Here is a 23,133-nt window from a genome sequence, read left to right on the forward strand (position 1 = left end):
GTGTACGTCTCAGGGTGGAAGTGGGAGTTAGTCGAACCCTTTGCTGGCTCACATTTCAGGATGCAGTCCAGCCGGCAGGAAGTGATGCAGTTGGGTCTTTAAAAGATAAAAATATCTTAAATGGAACAAGAAGAGGCCAGAAAATCAGGATGTCAGTGTGTTATGACTGCATGTTATTGTGTTTGTCAGCTACCTTTTGTGTGATGTGTGGATGATTCAGCAGGACTCCTCACGGCTTCTGGTTGTGCTGATATGAAACTCAGCCGGAGCGTTGCTAACTACGACCCTCTACGCATCATTTCCTTTCCTCTCAGGTGCCAACCAGTGGCCCCGTGCGAGCGGACAGACTCCCCCTTCTCCAAACTACGAGAACTCCCTCCACTCGCTGGTAAGCTCCCAGTGACTCAACCCTGCGATTCACTTTAGATACGTTATCCATGAGCTAGCTTTACACGGAGATTTCTGTCTGACAAATGTTCTGCTGAGGAAGACGGGGGTCGAGGGATAACCAAACTGAACAATACTCGTCCCTCGGGGCCTGCCATCTGTCCCCGGCTCCGAGGGCCCACTCCCGGGCGTGGATGACAGTTGGGGGGGAGGGCTGAGTTAAGCATGCTGGTGTGGGAGGGTGTGGAGGGATGGCAGCTGTTTGCTGAGCCACTTCTCCTGAATTCCTCCACTGCCATGCGACCAGAGCTGAGGATCACATTTCACCCGGCCCAGCTACCTGTTGACATTCATTTGCATTGCCTGCTGCAAGCCTGCATGCATTTAAATGCAAACCACCTGATAATTAGAGGTGCAGGAACATGTAATATAAAATAATCACCACACTCAAAAAAAACACAATATCTTAGTTTCTGAGCATATTTGAAATAAGACAAAGCTAACTTGCACTGGCAGATTATTTCACTAATAATAAAATAAAGACTAAAACCCCACTTGTTTAAGTTGCTTTTGAACTATTGTAAGTGAAACATTCACCAACATACTTGATGGCACTCATCAAAATATAATGTTCCTTTAATTGTTGACTGTATTGTGTTTTCTTCAAAACATTGTAATTTTGTGTTTTTATTATGTGAATCACTTTGAACTGCCTTGCTGCTGAAAAGTGCTATACAAATAAACTTGATTGATTGATTGATAAAAACACATTTCCCATGTTATAAGTCTAAGTAGTACATTAATTTTGTAATAGAAGACAAAACTAAAAGAGGCTGGATTTTTATCAGTCTGGAATGCAGCAAACATGCATTCTGTGCACTGTTTCCTTGTAAGTGATAAATATTTCTACTGGCACGCGATGAAGGAATGCTTTCATGATGAGGATTTGATTAAAAGTGTTGAAATAAAACCTAAATTTCCCTGCTTGTTGAGTCCCATCAGGTTCAGGAGGCGATGAAGAGAGTCAGAGATTGAATTAAAGCAGAGACGAGTCGTTTTACTGCAAAACGTCATTTATTAAAGCTCGTAGAAATACACCTTACTTAAACATTCAGTTTTTCATCCATATAAAGTGTTCAGAAGTGTGAAATAAGATCTAAATAATACATTTAAAGAATAAACCCCATGAGCAGTGGCGTAGTTTGGGCTGTTAAATGTGCAAACGTGGAAACATTTTCATCTTTTCAAAGTGGATGGTCAGCAGCTGCGTGCTTCTCTCCAAATCCCTTACTTCTTCAGAAAGCAATCTTTATCTTGAGTGTGTTTGTGGTATTTATAGACTCTGATCTCTTCTTATAATTCTTTTTATTCTTATTTGACTTTGCCAGAAAAACAGAGTCCATCAGCAGTTACATGAGCATCTCCAGGATGCCATGTCTTTCTTAAAGGATGTCTGCGAGGTACTACTCCGATAGTCTACATCCATGCATCCTCCACGCATCTTCACACATTATTGGTTTTAAAAATATGATTTTTTTTTTTACCCTAGTTGCCTTTATTTTCCATCTCATGTTGTCTTTTGCAGTCATTCCAGCTTGCAGTAATTATATTTGGTGCAGATTTATAAATGATTATTTGATCAGATGATTAATAGAGAACAAAAGAGGACACAGTTTGTCTTTGCAGCTCAAGCTGAAATGGCTGAGTTTATCTTGAGTTTGAACGGCCTTCTTTATCGTCTGTTTCATCCCCGCCCCTCCAAGTCCTCACCATACAATCAGTGTTTTCAGTTTTCATCCTAATGTGCTTATACTAAGCTGCTCTGTTTTCCTTTTCTCTTCTCCTCTTTCCCTAAATCTTTGTTTCCACAATCCCCCCCGGTCCTTCCAGTCTCGGATGGAAGATCGCCTGGACAGATTGGATGATGCAATCCTTGTTTTGAGGAACCATGCAGTGGGCTCCACCGCCAGCCTGCCCAGCGACATTCACACCCTGCTGGGACAGGCGCAGAACGGGCCAATAACAACCATCGGACCAAACTTTCCCGCCTCTGCACTGGTTCCAAGTCGGACTGCAGCGATGGTACGATGAACGCTTTAACGTTTCCACGTATGGTTTTCATTAAAACTCCCCCCATCAGAGGCTCAACCACCTGCTCCAAGCTGGTGTGCCGCCACGAGGGAAAACTAGACGTTTTCCACACATGAATAGTTGAATTTATACAGACATATTTTCCATAAGCGTAATGGCTGGCCTAAAGCTCACCCTCCTCCGGAGAGCGGCTAGGGTGAAGGAGGAATGAGAAAAGCAGCCGCAGTAAAGAGAGGCTGCGCTTCTCCGTAGGACTTGTTTGTGTTTCTTTTCCTCTTAAAGTCGAAGCCTCTTGAGGAGACGGAGAATGCACGACCCGGAATAAATCAGGATGTGTTCATCCATTCTGAGATATTTCATTTTCTGCAGCCAAGAGATTCGAACACATCTGCAGGGAAAATCAGAACGGGACAGCTCATCTTGTTGTAATCCGGAGGTGTTTGGAAATAATTTGGGTCACTCAAAAACTATGAAAAAAGTCGTACAAGGTCAGTATTATCGTGGATGCATATCTAGATTACTTGTTGTAATTGTAACAACACAGCAAGGCAGGTCTATCTGTGCAATTAAAGGGTAATTCAAAGTTATTTAACAAGAAAACATAAAGAATTAAATAAACAGTTACATTAGGAGCATGAACTGAGAAAAGTTAAACCCTTATTTCCAATTAAACTAGTACCTAACATATAAAAAAGGTAAAGTCAGGCCATAATATTTTATCTTTATAGTAAACATTATTGTTCCTAATTTAGAGGAGACCTTTGTTTCTGTCTATTCTGGGTTTTAAGGAAGTTTTCTCCAAAGTTAACAAGCATAGAAACTAAAGTATGCCTCCCTTTGATTAACATAACCCTGAAGAAATCAGGGTCTAGCTCGCATGTGTCAAACTCGAGGCCCGGGGGCCAAATCTGGCCCCCTGTAGTTTTTTATGTGGCCCTCTAGACTCCAAGTTACATCAATAAGTTGCTCCAGTTTTTCACAAATCAGCAAAATTCACACAAAATCATCAAATCTCCACATTTTTTTTCTAATTTTACCACAAATCTTTCTCAAAATTGACCAAAACATTGAGCTTATTAAGTGACTGCTGCCTCAACCTTACTTGATGTCAAGTTGGGCGATTAAAAAAAAGTCACATTTAACATCATACATTAGCATAACTGTCATAAAAAAATTTCTTACAGATATTTCCAAATGATCACCACAAAATCTGTGATTCTATTTACAAAAGAGCACAAAAACAATCACAGAATCCTGGATGGACTGACCAGCGTGAAACGATGCTTATTTCATCTTAACGGTTTAATTGGTTTTATCAATAGATTCTGACACAACCGGCCCTTTAAGAGCATTCAGATTTTGATTTTTCGTTTGACGCTTCTGGTCTAGCCGGTTCAATACTGACAAGAACTCTGACATTTATTAATCCTCATGACCATCCCTTCCTGACCAGCGGCAGAGTTTTAAAATCGAGTGTTTCTCAAACAGGCAGGCAGTCCAGTGGTATCAGGAGGACATGGTCCGTTTTGCTCGGGTTGGTTTGGACTCTAGCAGCTGGATTTGGATTGGCTACGTCTGCCTGGTGGAGTTTTAAAGAAGCAGGAAGAGACGCCATTGCAATGATTTAACCTACTGAAAGTAAAATCATTCATGAGGTTTTCTGTGACCCAGTTAGACTGGAAACTCTTTATTCCAGCTGTTTTTAGATGTTTAGTAATAGAATAAAATATGGCTTTGTCTATGATGATGATTTTTGCCTGCTTGGTGTTTGTTGGACTCAGGAAGTCATGAGAAATGTTGAGATTAGTAATCTGAGTTTAGGAAAGCAGAGAGATGCCAAGTGAAAGTGGGCTGAAAATGGAGCTTTGAGGAACTCCACATTGTTGTTCACTGAGATTTATGATCCACAAAAATTAGTTTTGGTCCTGGAAGTAAAATATGAACTAATTTGGCACAAAACCATTAATCAAACCCACTTTAATTAGCAGTACAGAGATAATCTGTAATCTATAATTACAGATTATATAACGGATTTTCTTCCTTTACTTTGTTAAAGTAAATATATGTTGACAGTAACATTTACTCAATTGGATTTACTTGAGTAACTTTTTGAAAAAATTTACTTTTATGAGGTTTTTTTTACCATGTTGTCCTTTGTATTTTATTTTATTTTATTGAGTAATTTTCTGCTGAAGTATCTCTACTCTTACTTGAGAAAATTTCCGGATTTTCTGGACCCACTGAATGAAAAATAAACATATTTTGACCAAAACTTCACCAGATGCAGACACACATCTGCAGTTTTTGTTCATAAATTTTGTTTTGAAAGAAACTCATTTGGAAAAAAAGACATAGCCAGATTTGTTATTTTTTGTTACTTTCATAAATTACTAATCATCCAAAATACCAAAATTTCCACTTAATTTTATAATTTGATCCGCCTGATTCTGAAATTTCTAAATATTAGATGATTGATCATTTGATTAGTGACTCGGTACTTTTGTAGATTTTTTTACCAAATACTTTTTTTACTCTTACTTGAGTAACTTTTTTGAAAAAATGTACATTTAGGAGTTTTTTTTACTACATTGTACTTTTTTTGAGTAATTTTCTTCTGAAGTATCTCTACTCTTCAGCTAAATTTCTGGATTTTCTGCCTGCCGGATGAAGAACAGGAACACCTGCAGTTCCTGTTGACGTTTTAGATGTTTTATATACAAAGGACTTGATTCGAGGAACATAAATGCCTGATTTTGATTTTCTAGTTACTTCAATGAATTATTGTGATTTTAGTCCTTAAAATACCAAAGTTTTCACTTACATTTAGATTTAGGTCCATCTGATTATGCCATTTTTAAATATTAGATGATTGATAATTTAATCAGTTACTCAGGACTTTTTACCAAATACTTCTTTACTCTTACTTGATCATTTCTTGGACAGCTACTTTGTACTTTTACTTGAGTAAAGATATGAAGTAGTGGTACTTTTACTTGAGTACATTCTTTGTGTGCTCTGCCCATCTCTGTATGTTGATTAAATTTAACCACATGTTATTATTCTTTCAGTGTTTCAAGCTCTTACTGTTATTTTGCTTAAAACGTATAACTTGTGACTCAAAATGAAGGAAAGCATAACAAAAACAAACATTTCATTATTCTTCACATGTGAAACCAGCAGTGTTGTCAGTAATGACCAGAGGTTTATTCTTCAGGCTTTTAGATGCCGTTCGTGTTGTTTGAAGACGGCGTTTTTTGTGTCGGTGGGCGTTTCCAGGCCTGATGCTGCCGCCGTCGTGTCCCTGAACAGAAATGTTTCTGTGCTCGTCAGAGGAGCTCAGTGTGACGTGTTTGTTGCAGGGAGCTGGCTTGTGGCTCTGATGCTGACCGACTGCGACTGTGAGATAGAACATACTGTGTCTCCGCTAACACAGCACTTCCTGTGTGGGGAGAGGTCCCTTCAGAGGACCTCTGCCCCCTCGCTAGCCTTTTCATCGCCGCTTTTTAACAACCCAGGAAATGTGAATGGTTGGAAACGTGTGTCTGAACCCAAACAGAGAACCTCAGCTGTATGGTAATCAGGCCCAGCCGTGAAAATGGCAGCAGTCTTTTCTCACCCCGGCCTTCCTCCCTTCTCATCCTCCTCCTCCCACAGACAAAGAGTTGTTTGGACACCTGTTGAGAGCGCAGCAAAGATTAGCGTAGCGCCGAGGAAGGGGAGGATCCCGGAGTGGCAGGGTGAACAGAGGCCAGCAGTGACTGGGGATCACATTCCTGAAGGAAAGACGGAGAAACTCTTCTCCCAGCTTCTCCACTGGGAGTCATTTTGGGAGTCATCGCATGCTGAAACCAGCATGTGATGAAGGAAGGACTCCATCCTGGAGCAGCTGATTATTTTATAGCAACAATCTGTAAAGAATAAGGGATTTAGTTTAGGAACTTGGACTGACAGCAGTTGAACATTTTTTTGAAAAGAAACTCTGGGGAGTTGAAGACTCGCTAAAGAGACGTGTTTTTATTCGATTTGAATGTCGCTTAGAAATTAAAAGTTTCATCACAAGAGAAGAGCAAACTTTCTGCGTCGCATAAAGAATTAAAACAAGCATAAAACAAAGACACAATAAAAACATAATAAAGTTATATAATATGAGAAATGCCTGGGTCTGCAGCTACAAAGACACTTCCACCATCAACATGTGGAAAGATTTTCTGCTTTAATTAATGTCAATACAGTGTAGGGATGATCTGTTCACTATTTTTGACCAAGGAGTTAATGCTTCATAGGAGATTTTTTTATTATTATTTTTAATTTTTTTTACACAATTTGAACCAAGTGAAGCTAAAATTATTCCATTTGAGGAATTTTGGGTGGAAAATATTTACAGAAATTGTTTTTTTTTTCATCTTAAATGCAAAATCTTTATATAGTTTTGGCTTAATTACTGTTGTTACTTTAGTCTTCACACTCTAGTTAACAATTATTTGATTATTAAAATAGTTGAGGATTATTTCAATAATCGATTATAATATCATGTGTCGTCTACCTGCTTCTTTTTGAACAAATGGACATAATTTGTTTTATTTTTTCTTGTTTTTACTTTTTTTTTGTCTGTTCAAAATAAATAAATAAAATAATTTAATAATCCCAATTCATTTCAGTTCAAAAATACTTCATTAATCCCAAAGCGAATTTAGATTAAATTAAATGAATCCTGTTAAAAGCAGCTCGTCTGTCTTAAAATAAATCAGTGTTTTAAGTCTCAGATCTTCATAGTCCTGCTGGTGGAGCTCAGTAACGAGGTTTTCTGTTTTCTCCTGTCGTGTATTTTAAGCTCTTCTGTTTCCTTTCTGTTCATCCACTTCCTGTCCTGTCCAGCAGGGCGGCGACGACGCTGCCAGCCTCACCAACAGCCATGGAGGCCTGCCCAGCACCGGCTCCACGTCCAGCACAGAGCTCAACCACCAGCTGGAGACCTTCAGAGGTCAGAGGTCACCCTTCGTGTTCTTCACAAAGATCTACAGCTTTGCGATGTCTCACCGCTGCGTGTTTTTTTCTCCCGCTGCAGGTCTTGCTTCAGCGCTGTCCGGTCAGATTCCTGCCACCCTTGAGCTGAAGATTGAGAAGCAGGAAAAGGACGACATGCATGACAGCCTGTCTGATAATAAATCAGACGACGAGAGCGACAGGAGGGACATGAAGACGCCCAGGACAGGCCAACGCACAAGGTGGGAAACGATTATCAATGATTAATTGATTACTGAAATAATCGTCAACTAATTTAATTATCTATTAATTGTTAACTGAAGTAGATAGACGAAAAAAGAAGCAATTTACTGAAAAAACCAATACATTCAGAGCAGTAAATAAGCCAAAACAGCTTATGTTAATTATATAAATACACATATACTGTATGTACGTTTTGCGTTTAGGATATAAACACTTTTGTCTGTAAACATGTTTCAGCCAAAACTCATCAAGTGGAATCGATTTATCTCCAGATTTACTAAAGGAATATGTTATCCTATTTTAGGCAATAAAATTTGTTTTTTCTTATCTAAAAAATAATTGTTGTTGTTGTTTATTTGCATATTTTAACATATTTCTAATGTTGCATTAAAGGGCTAAATGGCTAAATGAAGAATTTGTAAAATGTGTCATTTTTTTATGTGATTAATTGTCAGAACCATCGATAGATTGATTTGAAAACATTCCTACTGGGAATTCACCTAGTCCAAGAAAACGAAGGATCTGTATGTAAGATTCTGGATTTTTATTGGGTATATTTAATAGAAGTTGTTAACTTATTTAAAGACTTGTTATGAATACTAAATAATTCAGGTAATGCAAGGTTATAATTTTGAGCTGGTAATAACTTGATAATAAATGTCTTGGACTTTAGTCGTGAATAAACATCTAATCTTGTTTCATGTGGTTAAAAATATTTTCTCCCTCTGCTTTCGGACTCAGTTTTTCTCTCCTCTCTCTCTCTCTCTCTCTCCTCGCAGCATCACTGAAGACGAGGATCTGAATCCGGAGCAGAAGGCCGAGCGCGAGCGCGAGAGGAGGATGGCGAACAACGCCCGTGAGCGCCTGAGGGTCCGAGACATCAACGAGGCCTTCAAGGAGCTGGGCCGCATGTGCCAGCTGCACTTGAAAAGCGAGAAGCCCCAGACTAAACTACTCATCCTGCATCAGGCGGTGGCCGTCATTCTTAGCTTGGAGCAGCAGGTCAGAGGTCAGTGCTGCAGCGCTGCTGCAGATGAAATGTCAACGCTGCCTCACATCACGTCAACCTTGGGCTTTTCTTTTAAAACACGCAGCAGATCATCAGTGTGTAAGACGCGCTTATTTATTCGTGGAGTCATTGTGAATAGATACTTGGGTTGGTCTCTATTTTAGACAACATGACTGGATACAAATATGATATTCTTCAAAAATCACAAATATTTTTTCTTCCTTTTCATAAAAAATCTTTAGAGCAGAAGATATTTTAAATATTTATGACATTTGTGCAGTCTAAAGGCTTATTTATAAACAAGGTGGGTTAAAATCAGGAGAATAACTGGAATAAATGCATAAATAGAAATAGTTTGAGAAGCGTAAAATAAATAGTTTGAGAAGCGTAAAATAAAAACGAGCCTCACTGATGGCTGAAAAAACGTTGCAGTGCAACATTCATAAAATGTTTTTCAGATAACATATATAACTAATATTCACATTCATACTGAAATACTCTGATTTTGTTACAGCTCATTTTCTTAGCTGTGATTCTGATTTGAATCGTTCTGAGACCAGAATTATAGCTGCAACAAAACTTTTTCTAATTTGGTTCAAAAAAACATTTTTTCCAGTGCATGTTTTAATATTATATATGTATTAGGAGCTTCACATATAGATATCAGATATATTTATCATTGTATTTTTTCATCTTTATGTCCTGTGTGTTTATAGTTCAGTTTCTATGACAGTTTTATTCTTTGTGCTTTTAGTAAAAGCTTATTCTTGAAATTACAAATTTTGAATATGTCCATTTTCCTTGTATATTTATTTGATTCTGAATCTTCACCATCTGGAATAAAAGTTTGTTTTCTGTGTGTCTGAATCTGCAGAGAGGAACCTGAACCCCAAAGCAGCCTGCCTTAAGAGACGAGAGGAGGAGAAGGTTTCCGGCAGTTCCAGTGACGCCCAGCAGGGGCACACTGGAGTCCATCCAGGCCTGACCGACACGTCCAACCCCCTGGGTCACCTCTGAGCAGGAGGCAGGTACGCCAGCTCCCAGTTCCCTCTACACCAGGGGTGGGCAACTCCAAGCCTCGAGGGCCGGTGTTATGCTGAGAAACGCATGCCCTGTGGCGGGAGCGCGCATCGCTCTAAACCCTGACATAGTGATGAGAAAACGGACTGAACTTTGACCGAAGAAGAAACTTTTAAAGATATCCGTAACATTATCACGTTTCTTCACCATGTAAGCCCTAAAACGGTGGGTTTTATTTCGCAGATTAATTGAAATAAATACGGTTTTTACATCTTTATTGAGACATGAATCGAATGTTTTTCAGTCCGCGTCTGATGAAAATGTTCTCCGCAGATGGTTTGAAATTCCTCAATTTTTCTTTTAACACAATAATAGCTTAAAGCATTACAAAACAGAAGCCCGTTATGTAGAACATTTTATATCATCCTTTACTGTCTATTAATGTAGGGGGGATGCATTTTAATTTCTGAGCCAGCCAATATTTGCATCCCCTGTCTATTGTCCTGTTGATATGAAACTTACAGAAGTAGCTCAGAGAACAAGAGTCATTACGTAGAAAAGGTGAAATCCCTCCAACTCTTTATTTCTCCATGTTAGCAGGGGATGCATTTTACGGCAAAGCCTATAATTAGCCTGCCGATATCTGCATGCCCTCTCTATTTTCCTCAAATATCATCCTATTGATATAAAACTCACACCAGTAGTTAAGGGAACAAATGTGATTATGTAGAAAAAGGTATTTCATTCGTCACTGTTTGTTTCATCAAGTTTTCTAGGGATGCATTTTTTGGCAATTTGGATTTTGAGCCTGCAGATACATGCATGCCCTATACGATGAACTGTTTTTCATTTATTTACATTTGTTTAACATAACAACTCAATAAACTTAATATATTTACTTGGCTAAATGTAATTTTATTACTTGTAACAAATTAACAAAATGTTGTTTAAGTTAGATCACCTGTTTTCCCTGATTCTCCAAACTCAAAACTGTTTTTGTTTTTATCACCAAACAGCCAGAATAACAAGAAAGAAATAGAAAAACACAGCTGGTTAATTTTGTAATTAACCTGTTAGTTTTATTTGTATGAAGTAAGAGAGGAATCATTTACCACAACATATGAGGCCCGTTGTAAAACGAGGAAAAGGGAAGAGTAAATTTCCACCATTAAACTTGGAAATTTCTGAGTTTGAAAAGTAGGAAATTTGATAGAATCTTTCTCAGATTAATGTCAGAAAGTTTGTAGACAAAACAAGGAAATTTCTGAATTTCAAAATTCTAAATGTTTTGACCTTTCAAACTCAGAAAATTTTCAAAATTGAAAAAAATTTGACTTTTGAAAATTTCTGTTTTTCTCTACAAAATGTTTGAGATTAATCAAAAATGTTTTCTACCAAATATTTTACTTTTCAAACTCTGAAATTTCCTTGTTTTTTCTATAGAATTTCTGAGATTATTCTAAGAAACATTTCCAGCAAATTCTTTACTTTTCAAACTCTGAAATTTCCAAAAAAAAAAATTCTCAAAGATTTCTGTGACTTATCTAAAAGAACTGGAGTATTTTCTAGCAAATTTTTGATTTTTGAAACTCAAATTTCCTTGTTTTTTCTCCTAAATTTCTGAGATTTTGGAGATTTAGGACAAATCCTGCAAATCACATTAGTTCTCGCAGCTAGCTGCGTTCTTCATCGACGCACGAGCCGAGTGATCCACCGCTAAGAGTTGTCAATTTTGCTGGAAAAAATTCCAGCAAATTTTCTACTTTTCAAACTCAGAAGTTTCAAAGTTTTTTGTTTTTTTGTTCAAAGATTTCTTCTATTAATTTTTTAAAAATCTAGTTTTTCTAGCAAATTTTCCACCTCAACATTTTTGTGTTTTTTTTTCTATAAAAAATTCTGAGATTAATCCAAAAAAAAAATTTCTAGCAAATTTTCTGATTTTCAAACCAGAAATTTCTGGCAGTTCTTTTGTGTTTTCTTCTGTCTGCAATGGCCTCAATATCTTGTTGTCACTAGATAAATATGTCAAACTTATATCTTCTTTTTTGTTGATTTTTGATTGTTAGCATCTGATCGCTGCGTCTTCTCTGCAGATCGACGCCACGCGGCTCACCCCTGTGTGAGCTGGTGAGCCTGCTTCCCAGTGACAGACTGGACTTGTGGTTCCCACGCCAGTCGCAGGAGTCAGACCTCTTGAAGCAAAACTAAGAGTCCAACACGATCCAGCCCTCAGATTGAAGAGAGCCAAGCGTCCAGCTCCATCCACCGACTAGTTTCCATCTGCAAATTTCTCCCCACAAAGAAAAACCGAAACCACATATCAGTGTCTGTAAGAAGAAGAAGCGTGTTGCTCCTGAACAATCAGAGACCTACGCAACCTCCGCCAACCGTACGTGGAAGTTGCCTTGTGCCTAAACTGAATTGACAAATGCATTGTAACAGCAATTTTTTTTCTGTCTGTCTGTTTTTTTTTTCTATTTATTGAGCTGTCAGGTGTCTGCCGAAAGGGAAGGTTTGGTAAAATCACAGAGAAGCGAGCGGCTTTTCAGTCGAGCTATAGTTTGCTGTGTCACCGTTAAACCAGAGCACTGCCCCCCTGCTGAGACCAGGGGAAAACATTTGAGAAGATTAATTTATTGTCCAGTTTAGACTAATATTTATACCCTGCAACAACAACAAAAAATACTAGTTTTTAGATGCGAACAGCAGAATTGTCCAATGTTTTATTTTTGTTAAAGAAGATATATTATTTATATTTATTTGCTTGATTTTGCCTCTGGCCACGTGTGAAACCAAAACTACCTAATGTGTGTTTTCTAAAGGTGATTGGCAAACTGTAGTTTCACTGAAAGCTCAGATGTAGTTTTGTTTTTGTTTTCCCTCCGTTTAGACATTAAGAAGCAACCTGGTTAGCATTCCCAGCATATTTAGTGTCTTAACAAATAAAAACAGGACTCAGAGACCCATCGTCCCTTTGCCATATAGTGTTAAACAAAAAGCATTTCAATGGTTTTACAGATTCCTGTCAACATTTATCCTCCTGACATTTTCTTCCTATTATTGTTGGGGTTTTTTTCATCGTTGTTACGCCCAGCGAATCAAAATGCTTAATGAGATGTAGTGAAAGAGTAAAAGTTGCAAAAAATGTAACAAAAAGAAAAGAAGAGGACGACGACCATGCTATCTCCTGGCCCGACGAACATATCAGTTTTCTTTTTGTTGATATTTCACTAAACTTCCAGTTTTTCAGAGTTATGCTTATCTGTGAGTCCGTCCTTCGTTTCGACTTCCAGCGCTCTCAGCCGTCTAAGTTATTCTCCAGTTCGGATCGAGGTTAGTTTGAACAAACACGGTCAGCAAGGTTTCCTTTAACACCTCAAAACATCGATCATGTTTTTGTTTTCCCCATCAGTGTGCATGCATTACATCTCTCTCTTTTTTGTATCTTTGGTCTTAAGACTTGCTTTATATTCCATATATTTCTTTGTATATTATGTGATTTCCTCCATTTGAAGCAAGGCGGCCACGTTCACGACGGGTTTTCATCCAGAATCAACGATTCGCAGCAGGAGTTTACATTCAGTACATTTTTATTATTATGTCAAAAACTGTAAAATAATGTGTTTCCTCTGACTGAATGTGGCCTTCTTCTTCTTCCTTCAGTATTTCATGTTGACAGACTGAGGGTGTCACTTCCAGCTCTTATTTCCTTCATTTTGTTTGCTGTTCTTCCTTTGTTGTTTTTTTGCTCCTCTGTTTGCCAAGTTAGACTTTGCTGTATTCCCAGATGCTTTCCCTTGTATAATATATGAGAAAAAATAAGAAAATCAAAAGAAAAAAAAACATTTGGCTTATTTTTCACTGTAGTTAGTCTTTTATACAATAATAATACTGTAAGAATATTTCTTGAATTCTAAATATTACTCTTTCTAGATTTTTGAAAGCAAAGGTTTTGAGTAAAAAGTTTCTTACTTTATTTTACTATGTTAGATAGTAAAATGTACGGTTATTTACCATAACTTGTCAATTATTACAAGAGATTTACAAGCGGCAGAAGACAGCAGAGCTGCGGCTCGTCGTTCTTTAAAAGGCTTCGATCGAGCTGCAGGTTCCTGAAACAGAGACTTTCGTCTTCCGCTCTGGTCGCCGCTGTTCGCTGATAAAACATTTGGTCTTGTGTCAAATAAGAAAAGGTGTCGATCCGCATTAAAAAAGAAAAAAAGACAAAGGAAAAAGGATAAAACAACTGTGGCAGCGAGAATTTGAATTTTCTGTCTTTTACAGCAGGAAAACATGTATATAACATTTATGTTGCAATAAATGTGCCATCTTTTTTTAAACTGGATTGTATGTGCATTCATTTCCCTCTGAGCAAAGAGGTTTTTGTTTTTATTGCCCTCTCAGATTTTACCTTTTTCCCCAACGCAGCAACATTTTCCTGTAAAACAACACAAAGAAAAAAACAAAGGTCGCCTCAGAAGGAAGAGTCTCGATTATTAGACTTTATTATTGTTTCTGTTTTTGCTTTTGGAGACGTTTCTACAGTGGATTTAGGCCAAATGAGTGTTTTATAGTATGTAACTTCTTTTTACCAGTGGACCATTGTAGTCTGTATGAAAAGTAATATGAATATATATGTTTCTATTTTTAATAAAGTGTGATAGCAGCGTGATGTGCTGTCGTCCTTGAATGCCTCAATGTTTCGCTACAGTGGCAGCGATTCGATATACAATTACATCTCAATGTAGTAAAATATCATTAAAAGATGTATTAAATTCAAAAAGTGAGACAGTGACATATTTGAAGCTTTCGTTTCTGCTGATTTTGATGAAAACACTTAATCAAAACTAAAGGATTTATATGTTTATCTAAAGTATCCTGTATTCTTTGCCTCACCAATCCTCCAGACTCTACGATTAGCTTTTAAATAAAATATAGTATTTCTCCTGTGGATCAACGATCCGGTGACTTTCACCTTCAGGTAAGAAACTTCTGACGTCGTCTTTGGTTCAGGAGCAACTCGCTACCTGCAAAAACACAACGTCAAACATTCTTATCTAGTTTCTGGAGAAAATGTATTAATGTACTTTAAATAAGACTAAATTCACTCACAAGCAGCGATTGGAGCTTTTTTTTCCTCATTTCGTTATTTTCCTGAACAGTTTTTTATTTATCCATATTTCATTTCCCATTTCTCTTGATAACGAGGGGCGGTGTCTTCAGGCTGTTGGTTGATTAACTTAAGTGGCTAAATGAAATTAGAAATCTGTAAAATGTGCCAACTTTTAATCGATTCAATTATCAGAATAATCAATAACTAAAATAATCACTAGTCGCAGCCTTGCCTGGATTTTTAGAGAAGCTGAAAATAAAGTTTTAATTCAGAGATAAAAGTTGGAGAAATATAATTTTGTGTGCAATAAATCTAAATGAGTTTCAGCTTTTTAAGTTAATTATTCAAATAAATAAATTTTTCCTGATGTTTTATTGAGAAACACCTGTACTGTTTTCTGTTTATGGCTTTAAATTACATCACACAGCAGCACTGACAGTAAGGCGGCCATTTAAAAAACACCGTTTTTATACACTGAAAAAAGAAAACAGTTGATTTAACTTTTTAAAAATTAGTTAACTCTTTCGTGCATAAATTATGATCTTTTATGTCAGAATTTGTTTTTCAAAAGTGTTTTTTTTTTTAAGGCATAAAAAAAGGTGGGTTGAAATTTTTTTTTCTAGGTGATCAGTTGTAATTTTCTCCAAATACAAAGTCGTTATTTGTTAGCACCATTAGTCTCTAGGGATTACTTTTAGTAGGAACTGGATATTCCAGAAGTGGGTTTTTTTTCGTCTGTCGGCCATATTGGATTTAACCAAACTTTTCTTGCACTTGCAGTGGATGGCCAGTAGTTGGCAGTGTATTGTATGATGCACTAGTGTCCACTTCTGTGCGCATTTGTAACATAAAAATCTAGAAGAGACAGAAGAAAATGTCTTTTATCTAGCTGTCCACTGCAGTGACCACTATGGATGAAAGCGTTAATTTGGTACAAGTTTATCCAATTAAGTTTTTTTGTTAAACAAACGTAAATAAAGTGAGTTATTTATGCAGTTAAAGAACTTTACATCACCAAGTAAACCAGTAAACATGACATTTTCTTAAGTGACATCGTTACACATTAAAATGTTGGTATTTATTTTGGTCCATTTTTAAAAAGTTTGGTCTCCTTTCTCTCTTGTTTCCCAGTGTTTCTGTGAGCCAGGCTGCCGCTCTGTTGTCAAAAGTCCCTCCGTGCCACAAACGCTGTGACTCTACATCTGCACGCAGTTTTCTCCACGCAGATCATCAGCGTGGGTCTCAGCCTCGCCGAGGCGAGACGCTCACAGGGGGGAACGCTGACTGCTGTTTCTGTCTGCGTAAATCGCAGAGCTGTCATCAGACGAAATTCACGGCAGAGCGTGTGAGAGTGGTGGGCGTACACGTTTTCAGTGGGAGTGGGACCACCATGTTTGAAGGCTGACTTCCTGTCATGGCTGCTGGCGGAGGCAGCCGACAGAAGGTCTTCGGCTCTCGTCCTTGAAAGCGGACCAAAGAGCCGGCTGCTCCTCCTGCGCTGACGCGGAGATCATCCAACGTTCAGGAGGCAAAGCTGCGCCAAACGAGCCTCACTTTGGTGCAGCTTTTCTCTTTCTGATTCTCCTAGAAGCGCAAATCAAGACGCAAACTCCACGCTGAACTTTTACTTCTGTCTGGTTCTGGATAGAAATACATTAAAGTGAATGACGCTTAGTATCTAGATGCAAGTTCTTTCCTTGGTTTGTGAGTGGAGTTGCCTGTAGTGACTATTTGTCCAGAACTCAAATCCAAAAATCTGAAAACTTAAAAGATTTCAAAGTGATCAAAGCAAAAGGCGACTTCAACTCAAATAGTTCCAAAAACACCAAAAGTGAAAAATGCAGTTCTTTGTTCCACAGTTCAGGTAAAAAAGTCACAGGCTGCTAGTAGAGTTGGGCCATTTGAATCGTGGACCGAGTAAAAGGGGGCGTGTCAGATGAAGTCCCGCTTCGATGCTTGTGTCGTCTTGCTGAAAACCACGTGACTGGCAACAAACGACGCCTCGCGTCACCTGGGACACTGACTGCTTCATTTGGCGTGTCGGTTTTCAAAATAAAAGCACGATAAGCCGTGCTGCTTCATGGCTTGTTGTAGGTCATTGGGTCGCATCAGAGGAGAATATTTGTTTTCAGTGGCCAAAATAAAAGGAACATTGACCAACATATTGGATGCGTTGATGATGGCACTCATCAAAATGCAATGCTTGTTACTGGTTTTCTCAATTGTTGATTATGGTGCTTTTTATGACTTTATGTTTTTGTGATTCTACAATGAAAATCTCTTTGTTGCTGAAATGTGTTACACAAATAACCTTGATTGTCTGAAATGGAGCCAGCAAGAGGAAAATCAATGACAACTGGGGAGACTTTGAGATGGTCATTCACAATAAAATTATCCTTAAATAAAAATAATTAACCCCTTTGCCTCCCAAATTCTCACCTTCTGGAAATTTCCACTATTATTTGTAGTCTGATCAGCAAAGATATATCAGTCTTGCACAGCAGAAACAGATTTAATGCTGTTGCAAGACTAAAATTCGGCATGTAGCTAAATACAAGGGATCAGAGCCAATTAGAAATCTAAGAAAAAGTGAATGCCCCAACAAACACTGCACTTCCAAGACACTAAATGTCTTTAGTGTCAAATCAGTCTATGACATAAAAGAAAACCCAACAGAACCACTGATGGTCAGCACATACCAGGATTAGATTGGCTACAAATCATTTTAATAACTAAAAAAATGTGACAATTAAAAATTATTTAATTGATTCTCCTGCTACTAAACATGAGTTTGATGAAAACTTTGGGACAATATTGCATTTACTAATTTTTGGAAATATGATCCAACTGGGTGACAAGCCTGTTACAGTTTCACCAGCAGATGTCACTAGTGAGTGGTGAATGAAGCATCAAGTCATGAACCATTTTGCAAAGCAAAGGGTTGGAAAGCTTCATTGCTTCACGAGGCTTCATTTGCCCATCACTAGCTGGTAGATAACTGGTAAAAAACCATCTGACCACCTAAAACCTAACTGTGAAACACCCATGTCCCAAACTGAAATTAATTAACTAATTAAGTGAATTACTAGCCAAAATTTAGTTATTCTAAATAACTAAAAGTAATCAAAACTTCTAATTATAAATCAACTTGAATACAAGCAAATAGAAATTAACTAAATAATCTAAATTCTAAGATTTTACTGAAAATAGAGAAATAGCTCCTACATTGCCCTCCCGTCTTATTCAATTTAAATAAAATTGCTGTCAAACATTTGCTTGTGGTGTTTTCATTTTAAAGCTATTAGTAAATGTTTACAGATATCGTATATTTACAAAATCAAATAAAACATGGTGCCAGTCAACTCTGCCATACTTGTGCAGCAAAAAAAATTTATTTTTAAGAAAGAAAATATTTCCAGAGGTCAACCTGCCTCCATCCCCACTAGATTAACAAAATCAAACTAAATTGATATAAATTAATTGTTCTATTTTGGTGCTAATGTTTTTGTAGCACAGTTGTTTGACACCAAATTAGTTTGATTTGGTGTCATTTGGTGCTGGTTGACCTTTCATGACCTCTAGAAACATTTATCAACATCTTTAAAATGATAAATTAGACCAAAAACACTTGGTGAGATGTTGTGTTTTTGCAGTGTGTTACCATGTAAAAGTAATTTTTCAGCTACGCATATTAGCTTGTTTTTAGGTCAATAATTCTTGAATATTGATTTAAAAAAAATACAAGTTCCACTGCCTGATAATTTTACCTTTAACAAGACATTGTTCCTGTGTTATATAATATTCTGCTCGTAAGATTTTGTGTTTTTACAGTGTGTCAATTCCTCCGTTGTGTTTCAGAAATTATCTTGTGTCTTTGGGATAATTATAAAAACTTTTCACCAGTTTATTCTACTTCTTCTTATTCTTTTTTAAATCAGAGAGGTTTATACCTTCTCTTGTACTTTATGAAATCTTCAGTGAACACCTGAGCGTGATGCTCCCTCTACTGCCCCCTGCAGGCTGTCGCCAGGCTAGCATTTAATACTGGACCTCACGGGAGAAATGGGCTGAAAAGTAAATCCCAGTTAGTGGTGGAGAAATTACTCAAACACTGTATGTAAGTAAAATTTACAAATAAACAGATGGACTCTAATGGTGTAGAAGTGTCAAACTCAAGGCCCGTGGGCCAAATCCGGCCCGCCACAGCTTTGTATGTGGCCCTCTAGATTCTAGACTAAACACTAAATGTGCTTAAGTGTCATGTTGTCAGTCAAATCAGTATTTGTTTGCTGCCAAATTATATCAATCAGTCCCTCCAGTTCTTGAGAATTATTGTGGAAATTCACGCAAAATCAACAAATCAATCCCCACACTTTTCTTCATTAAGTTTTGGGAGTTTATTGCAGATATTCCTCAAAAACAGCTGCCTCAGCCTTAACTGATATCATAAATAAGCTCAAATATTGCAAATATTTCCAAATTAGTACCACAAACACAAAAAAGTAAAACACAAAATCCTGGAGGGACTGAAATATGTTCAGTAATATTTAATTTTAAGAATTTGTTGATATCTTAACGGTTTGTGCACAGGTTTTATCAATACATTCTGGCACATCCGGCCCTTTAAGAGCTTGATTTGGCCCAAAACGAAAATGAGTTTGACACCCCTGGAATATGTTCTAGATATTCCTGGTCTAGAATATCATTAAGTGAGCCTATATGTGTATATTTTATTTAATAAATAAAGATTGTTGTGCCGTTTTAAGGAACAATGCTCCAGATAATGAACATTTTATTGTGTTTAGCTTTGTCACAGAGACTATTAGCAGAGTTAAATCAAAATAAAAAACAGGAATGATTATGCTTTTTAGTGTTTTTACATTTTTATTTAGCACAAAGCAAAGCCAAAGTTTTATTTTAACTGCAGTAAACACATTCAAGTATAAGTTATCTGCCTGAGAAAAGAGACGTAAACAGAGGAACAGGCACTGATCATTTCCCCTCAGTTTGTCATGAACACCACAGCTAAAGAATCTGTTACAATCGACCTTGTAATGCATCAGTTGTGAACAATGTTTAATTTTCTGACATCATTTTGAAAGCAAGGTGATTTTTTGAACCGGTTAACTCGACTAAAATCATTGATTGCTTTCTGTAATTTTGTGTTTTTATGACGTAAGCAGCTTGAACAGCCTTGTTGCTGAAATGTGATATAAAAGTAAACATGGCAGATTAATTACTTTCAAACTAATGAATGAAAAAAGTGCATTTGTGACATGAATGTAACGCAACACATTATAGAAATGTAGTGGAATAAAGTCAAAAATACTCACGATTAAATCTACTTGAGTACAGAAACATGAAATATGTATTTATTTCAGTAATAAATGGATTCAGGAAAGCTTTGTGTCAGAACTGGGTCCCATACTGATGCTGAGCGTTTTGCACAACTTCTACTGACTTCCTTAAAACCACTTTAAAATCAATATTGGCAGAATTTTATCAAATTGATCTGATATATTCAGCTCATGTGAGTTCAGTGAAGAGAAACTAGTCCTGAACATCTGCAGCAGCTGAATTAACGAGGCTGGACTTCTCCTCACTCTGTAATCAGAACCGGACCGGGCGACGCACTGAGCATGCTCAGAAAGCCCAGCTGTGGCGCCTCAGCGCAGAACAGGGATCCTATTGTGTCCCGCTGCTGCAAACCCAGAGGTTAGGAGGAGTAAATACTGTGGAGCTGCACCGACTGCAGACACAAATATAAACAACAATACAAGGAAAAGAGCCAGCTGGGCCGCAGATCTTTACTACAAGACTAAAAGAATGAAGAGACAACTTAAAATGATCAGCTTCTCTGATTCATATACATTGAGTAAAATGAACATTGTTCTTTTATTCTATAAACTTCTGACAACATGTCTCTGAAATTACAAGCAACATTTTTTTTATTTATTTGCAGAAAATGAGAAATGGCTGAAATAACAAAAAAGATGCAGAGCTTTCAGACCTCAAATAATACAAATAAAAAAAGTTCATATTCATTTAGAAACAACAATACCAATGTTTTAACTCAGGAAGAGTTCAGACGTCAGTATTTGGTGGAGCAACCAGGAGGTTTTCAATGGGCTTCAGAGACGTGGTCTCTTATTTTTTACCAGAGCTGCATTTGACATCAACATCTGATTTTCTTGCTCATGAATAAAAAGACCAGAATGAAACAAATTGAGATTTATGTTTTATATCTGTGAGAAATAAAATTACTGCATGTTCCCTTTTTACACGTCTCTCCAAAATAAGCTCTGAAGTTTTGGTTGATTTATTCCTCACGTCACAATCCTTGATTTTTAACTTTTTACCTGATTCGAGGTCAAATGTATGGAGGACCAAAACGGACATAATCAAAAGTCAAAAATGTTGATTATATCAGTTTTGGTCCTCCATACAAAAGTTTCTCTTTATGAAATCAAAAATTACTTTTTACTACTTTGGGTTTTTTTTTACTCAAATTTCCCTTTTTGCTTTTCATTTCTATTTTGCTTCAGAAAACCTGGTTATGATTGGATCAAACCTCATCCGGATTCACATTTTTCTGTCTTCATCTACAGTAACATGCATTTTAATGAGTGTTTACCATTCAAATTATGAATCAATCCGTTTTATTAAGTGGATTGATTAAAAAGCAAAATATATCATTCTGGTTTTATACATAGTTGTTTCATAATTTTATTAACACTGGAAATCTAAACAAAAGTCAGAGAATTTCACTATTATGAAGTTTTATAGTTTTGAGTGACGGTATAAACATTTAATGGTTTAATACAAATATGATGTAGGTTTATGATGTATGTGTTTTCCATTATTAATACAAAAAGCGTCGTAGCGCTCAGTAAAACAATAAACTATAATGTCCAAAATAAAAGTAAATAATAAATAATAGGTGTAAGTTAGATCATTTCTGCAAGCAGCATGTTAAATATTGGATGTTGAATGCAATTTTATCTATAATCCTGAGATGTAAACATAAAAATCTAACTTTGGGGAGAGGAAAATCTATATTTAGCTCATTTAATTAAAAAGTTATGAAAAACTCAGATATTAATCAGAATGAATTAAATACATAATGTAGATGGGGATAAATCCAGACCCATTCAGTGAAATACATTGTTATTGAAAAGTTATTTATATCAGTAACTGAATTCACTAATTAGACCACATTAATAAGATTAATTACACACACGCAGATGTTTTTAAGCCTTTCTTTCTATTAATGATGATGATTTTCTTCTTACAGTTAATAAAAACATAACATTTAAGATTAAAATATTACATCGGACTAATAAATAAAATATTTTTAACCCAGAAATGAAGCTGTAGTGAAAACTAAGATTCATGCCTGACTAAATGTAGTTGTAATATAATCCTAATCTCTCTTCTTCTTCTGCCCACTAGATGACGCTGTAGGTTTTTAAAGACATGCATTAATAAATTACATTTATGCAAAGTGATAATAAGTAATTAGGAGTTTTATGCGATCACAATTGTGTGTAATCCTCATAAAATAGTTAATAAACACGTATATTTAGAAAGCAATTAATATTCAAACAAGAGGAAAAAGTTTCAGTTTTTACAAAATTATGTTTTAACGAGATTTATAAAGTAAACATGTGTTACATGTTACTATTTAATAAAAAATACCAATAAAACTTGCATGTAGATGTTATTTTTAGATGAAAACAGTACTTTTAGATGTTATTTTAAATGAATTAGCTGCATTTATTTTTTGTCAGACTTTTGTCCATTATCCAGCCGGTAGTGAATTGTTCTGGTTTCGGGGTGTGTGAAAAGTTGACCCGGTCCAAACTGAGTCACCCTCACTTCCTGCAGGTCTTTCCAGGTCCGTGGCGTGGAAACCTGTTCCAGGACCCGCCGCGGTGTGCCTGAGCGGGTGGGCGGGTTTTCTCCGCTCCTCTCTGGGGGCGGAGCGGCCGACTCCTCCCGGAGGGTCGGACGGACGGGCGGGTCGTCCTTCTCCCTCACACTCAGCAGACTTACCGGAGCAAATAAGTTTGCAAAGTGCGACAAGAGTTTCTTCCTTAGAGGGAAAACTCCGGACAAACGCTTCTAACCTGCGGAGAGGGAGAACCGGACAGAGACTCGACCCTGGTGAGTAGCAGCGACGCAACAAGAGGGACAGAAAATTAACTTTTAACTCGAAATATGACAGATTATTAACCTGCTGCAGGCTGGAGAAAAGTGATGAAGCGGAACTTTCTCCACCTGTTGC

The 23,133-nt window shown here is 37.0% G+C and overlaps 2 protein-coding genes across 11 annotated transcripts in view; both read left to right on the forward strand.

Annotated features, from left to right (window-relative positions):
- tcf12 (transcription factor 12) overlaps positions 1 to 14,405 on the forward strand; it is a 90,932-nt gene extending 76,527 nt beyond the window's left edge. For 4 of the 9 annotated variants that reach the window (XM_023332463.1, XM_023332466.1, XM_023332467.1 and 1 more), the window contains 8 exons: positions 315 to 388; positions 1,776 to 1,847; positions 2,278 to 2,469; positions 7,354 to 7,459; positions 7,544 to 7,703; positions 8,484 to 8,713; positions 9,588 to 9,741; positions 11,827 to 14,405. In XM_023332463.1, coding sequence (XP_023188231.1) covers positions 315 to 388; positions 1,776 to 1,847; positions 2,278 to 2,469; positions 7,354 to 7,459; positions 7,544 to 7,703; positions 8,484 to 8,713; positions 9,588 to 9,730 — 977 coding nt within the window. In that variant the 3' untranslated portion in view covers positions 9,731 to 9,741; positions 11,827 to 14,405. Of the gene's footprint in view, positions 1 to 314; positions 389 to 1,775; positions 1,848 to 2,277; positions 2,470 to 7,353; positions 7,704 to 8,483; positions 8,714 to 9,587; positions 9,742 to 11,826 lie in introns of all 9 variants that reach the window. The other 5 variants (XM_023332464.1, XM_023332469.1, XM_023332465.1 and 2 more) reach the window with 4 other exon arrangements.
- An 8,387-nt stretch (positions 14,406 to 22,792) lies between these two features.
- Positions 22,793 to 23,133, forward strand: part of cgnl1 (cingulin like 1) — a 44,339-nt gene continuing 43,998 nt past the window's right edge. Inside the window, exon 1 of one of the 2 annotated variants that reach the window (XM_023332236.1) lies at positions 22,793 to 23,012. The gene's annotated coding sequence lies outside the window, so the exon portion shown is untranslated. The remainder of the gene's footprint in view (positions 23,013 to 23,133) is intronic. The other variant, XM_014471984.2, reaches the window with a different exon arrangement.

This window comes from Xiphophorus maculatus, chromosome 4 (assembly GCF_002775205.1).
Source record: "Xiphophorus maculatus strain JP 163 A chromosome 4, X_maculatus-5.0-male, whole genome shotgun sequence".
Classification (NCBI taxonomy): Eukaryota; Metazoa; Chordata; class Actinopteri; order Cyprinodontiformes; family Poeciliidae; genus Xiphophorus; species Xiphophorus maculatus.